The sequence below is a fragment of the Arachis ipaensis genome, chromosome B6 (assembly GCF_059453495.1).
Source record: "Arachis ipaensis isolate K30076 ecotype BB chromosome B6, ASM5945349v1, whole genome shotgun sequence".
NCBI lineage: Eukaryota > Viridiplantae > Streptophyta > Magnoliopsida > Fabales > Fabaceae > Arachis > Arachis ipaensis.
This window is the reverse complement of record NC_142441.1, coordinates 123,303,469-123,307,033: the sequence shown is the minus strand read 5'-3', so window position 1 is coordinate 123,307,033 and position 3,565 is coordinate 123,303,469. Positions and strand designations below refer to the sequence as shown.

The following is a 3,565-nucleotide window of genomic DNA, read 5'->3' as shown; positions in this document are numbered from 1 at the left end:
AAGGAAGACTTCTACACGTGAAAGCTTCAATGCTCAGCCCAAGCACACACCAAGTGGGCCCGGAAGTGGATTTCTGCATCATTTATTCATTTCTGTAAACCCTAGTAACTAGTTTAGTATAAATAGGACTTTTTACTATTGTATTTACATGGATCTTTGGAACGTTTTTCCTTAGACTTGGGGGCTGGCCATTCGGCCGTGCCTGGACCATTATCACTCATATATTTTCAACGGTAGAGTTTCTACACACCATAAATTAAGGTGTGGAGCTCTACTGTTCCTCATGAATTAATGCAAAGTACTACTGTTTTTCTATTCAATTCAAGTCTATTTCTTCTCTAAGATATCCATTTGCATACAAGAACATGATGAATGTGATGATTATGTGATGCTCATGATTATTCTCACCTATGAACGCGTGCCTGACAACCACTTCCGTTCTACATGCAAACAAGCTTGAATGTGTATCTCTTAGCCTTCTAATCGTGAGATCAGAGTCTTCGTGGCATAGGCTAGAACTATTGGCAACCATTCTTGAGATCCGGAAAGTCTAAACCTTGTCTGTGGTATTCCGAGTAGGATCCGGAAAGGGATGGCTGTGATGAGCTTCAAACTCGCGAGTGCTGGGCGTAGTGACAGAGGCAAAAGGATTACTGAATCCTATTCCAGCAGGATCGAGAACCGACAGATGATTAGCCATGCGGTGACAGCGCATTTTGGATCATTTTCACTGAGAGGACGAGAAGTAGCCATTGACAACGGTGATGCGCTGCATAAAGCTTGCCATGGAAAGGAGTATGAAGGATTGGATGAAAGCAGTAGGAAAGCGAAGATTCAGAAGGAACAAAGCAACTCCATACGCTTATCTGAAATTCTCACCAATGAATTACATAAGTATCTCTATCTTTATTTTATATTTTATTTATCTTTTAATTATTAAAACTCTATAACCATTTGAATCCGTCTGACTGAGATTTACAAGGCGACCATAGCTTGCTTCAAGCCGACAATCTCCGTGGGATCGACCCTTACTCACATAAGGTTTATTACTTGGACGACCCAGTGCACTTGCTGGTTAGTTGTGCGAAGTTGTGTCAAAGAACTAAGATTATGAACGTGCGTATAAAGTTTTCAGTGCCGTTACCAAGGAATGAACGATCACAATTTCTGCGCACCATAGGCCGTGGAGTCCCTCAACACAACAAACTCCGCCATTAACGACCTCTTCCCCCTGCCTCCGCCAATCGAGACCGGGAGGACACTACGCCATCTGGTTTGATAAAGTTATCGCCTAGGCCTACTACGCCGTGTTGGTGGCCCCTCAAGTCGGTATCCCTTAGGCCCAAAGCATCAAATACATTACAGAACATGATATTGGAGTCAACCCCTGTGTCCACCAGGATCTGCCTTACTAAGCCGGTGCCCACCCTGGCCGTGATCACCATCGGCGGGTTCTCCGCAACCTCATCAAACCGTTGATCTTCAAGGCCGAAAGATATCGAGGGTACCCTCCAGACGGTCGGCGTGGGGCCAGAGGACATAGATAAGACCTTGATGTCCTTCTTGCTAGCTGATTTCGATCTGAGAGGGACGTCCCTTCCAATCACCTCATTTACCACAGTGAGGCCACGCTCACTGTCCTTCTCGGGTTCCCGTTTTTGCCTTATGGTCTGGCTTTTGTCCTCGGTTGATCGGTTCCTCCTCCTTGGTTCCCTTATTAGGTGGGAGAACTCGGCCAATTTTCCTTCCCGAATGGCTTGCTCCAAGGCATCTTTCAGGTCAAAACAGTCTTGGGTCTTGTGGCCATAACCCTTGTGATAATCACAATAGAGGTTCTTGTTTCCTCCCGTCCTGTCCTTGAGTTGTCGGGGCTTCGACAAGATGCCCTTGTCGGCGATCTGCTGAAAGACCTCAACGATTGGAGCCGCTAGGGGGTGCAGTTGGTGAACTTCCCAACGCGGGGAAAGGGCTTGAAAGTCTTGGCCGATCCTCTGTCTCTGGAGTGTTCCTTGGACCTTTCCCCGCCGCCGGATGGGCGGGCATTAGAGTATGCGGGTTACCGTTTATTGGCTGCCACGACCTGACTTACTTCTTCATCATTGATATATTCCCTGGCTACGTTCTGAATTTCCTGCATTGTCCAGACGGGCTTGGTGGTAAGGTGTTTTCTGAAATTCGCATTTAGTAGCCCATTGGTTAAGAACAAACTGGCCACCGAATCGATTAAGCCGTCAATCTGCAGGCACTCATCATTGAATCTGTCCAGGTACTTCCTGGTCAGCTCGTCGGTTCGTTGAGTCACTCCTAGCAGATTAATCGGGTGTTTCGCTTTGGCGATACACGTGGTGAACTGGGCCAAGAAGGCGCGACTGATGTCGGCAAACGTGGTTATGGAGCCCTGGAAAAGGGCATTAAACCAATGAATCGATGGCTCGGCTAAGGTTACTAGGAAAGCCCGGCACCTTACTTCGTCGCCTACCCCTTCCAGGTTCATCCTGGCCTCGAAGGCCGTTAGATGTTCCTGGGGATCTTGAGTACCGTCGTACCTCATATATGTCGGCTTATCAAAGTGCTTCGGCAGTCGTACTCCGAGGATCGAGTGGTGGAAAGGGGTCGCTCCCATGACCACCAGTTGTCGGGTTCTCCTCGGTCTCTCCCTGATGTGCTCTCTGTTAGGCCGGCTTCTCCTCGCCCTTTCTCGACGGTGTTCTTGTTGTGGTCGGCTCCTTCTTCTTCGTTCTCTGTCGCTTTCCCAGTCTTCCTCTTCGGTATCTCTTGTTGGTGATCGGGTGTAGACCAGGGGATCTCGTCGTCTCCTTGGCGCCTCTCTGCTTTCCTGGCTCTCTGATTTTGTCCGGGAGCTCGGAGTGCGCCTGGAGTGACTTCTTCGGAGACTCCTTTCTCCTCTTTGAGTGGATCGGGAAGGCTCTTGGCTAGGAGTAGGCTGACGACTTTTCCGGTTGGCTACTTCTCGCTTTAAGTTCTACACCCTGTGGAGCAACTCTTGTATTATCTTGGCGCTATCACTGCCTGTTCCTCCAAAAGGTCGTCCCTCGGGATGTCACGGGGGGATCTGGTGCCCTCGCAAGCGGGAGCTCCGGCGGCTACCCTACTGCCTCGGGGATCCATTTCCTCCCCGCGAGGCCCGGCTCCGCCGTCAGCCCAACCAGGAACCAAAACAAAGTCCATATCGGCAAGGTTCCCACAGACGGCGCCAATGTTCGGTGGGTCGGTTACCGGACGATTTGGGATTACTGATTGGGTGTGAAGATGGGTCCTTACCTCAGCCTGGATCCTAGAAACTAATAGCGCGAGCGGCCGACTTTTCGAGTTCTTCGTGAGTTGAGGGGGGTGCCACCTGCAAGGACACTCCGACGCTCAAGTCAGTCTAGTGCGCAGGTGGTAAGGAGGAAAAAGTAATGGTGACGTACCTCGAGGGAGGGGTAGGGCCCTTCCTATATATACTGTGTCAGAGGTGGACCCCGCATGAGCAGACCCACCTTCCACAAAGCTTTCCCTTGCCAGCTGTTACCAGGTGAGCTGGCTCCCAGGAGGGAAGGTGCTC

At 50.1% G+C, this 3,565-nt stretch overlaps 1 protein-coding gene across 1 annotated transcript; it reads right to left on the bottom strand.

The window, feature by feature from the left end:
- Nucleotides 1–1,214: 1,214 nt before the first annotated feature.
- On the bottom strand, nt 1,215–2,551 carry LOC148562570 (uncharacterized). Its single transcript, XM_088490921.1, has 2 exons — nt 2,090–2,551; nt 1,215–1,901 (listed from the first exon to the last, which is right to left on the bottom strand). Exons 1-2 carry the CDS (start codon nt 2,549–2,551, stop codon nt 1,215–1,217), a joined length of 1,149 nt encoding a protein of 382 aa, XP_088347047.1.
- Nucleotides 2,552–3,565: the final 1,014 nt, after the last annotated feature.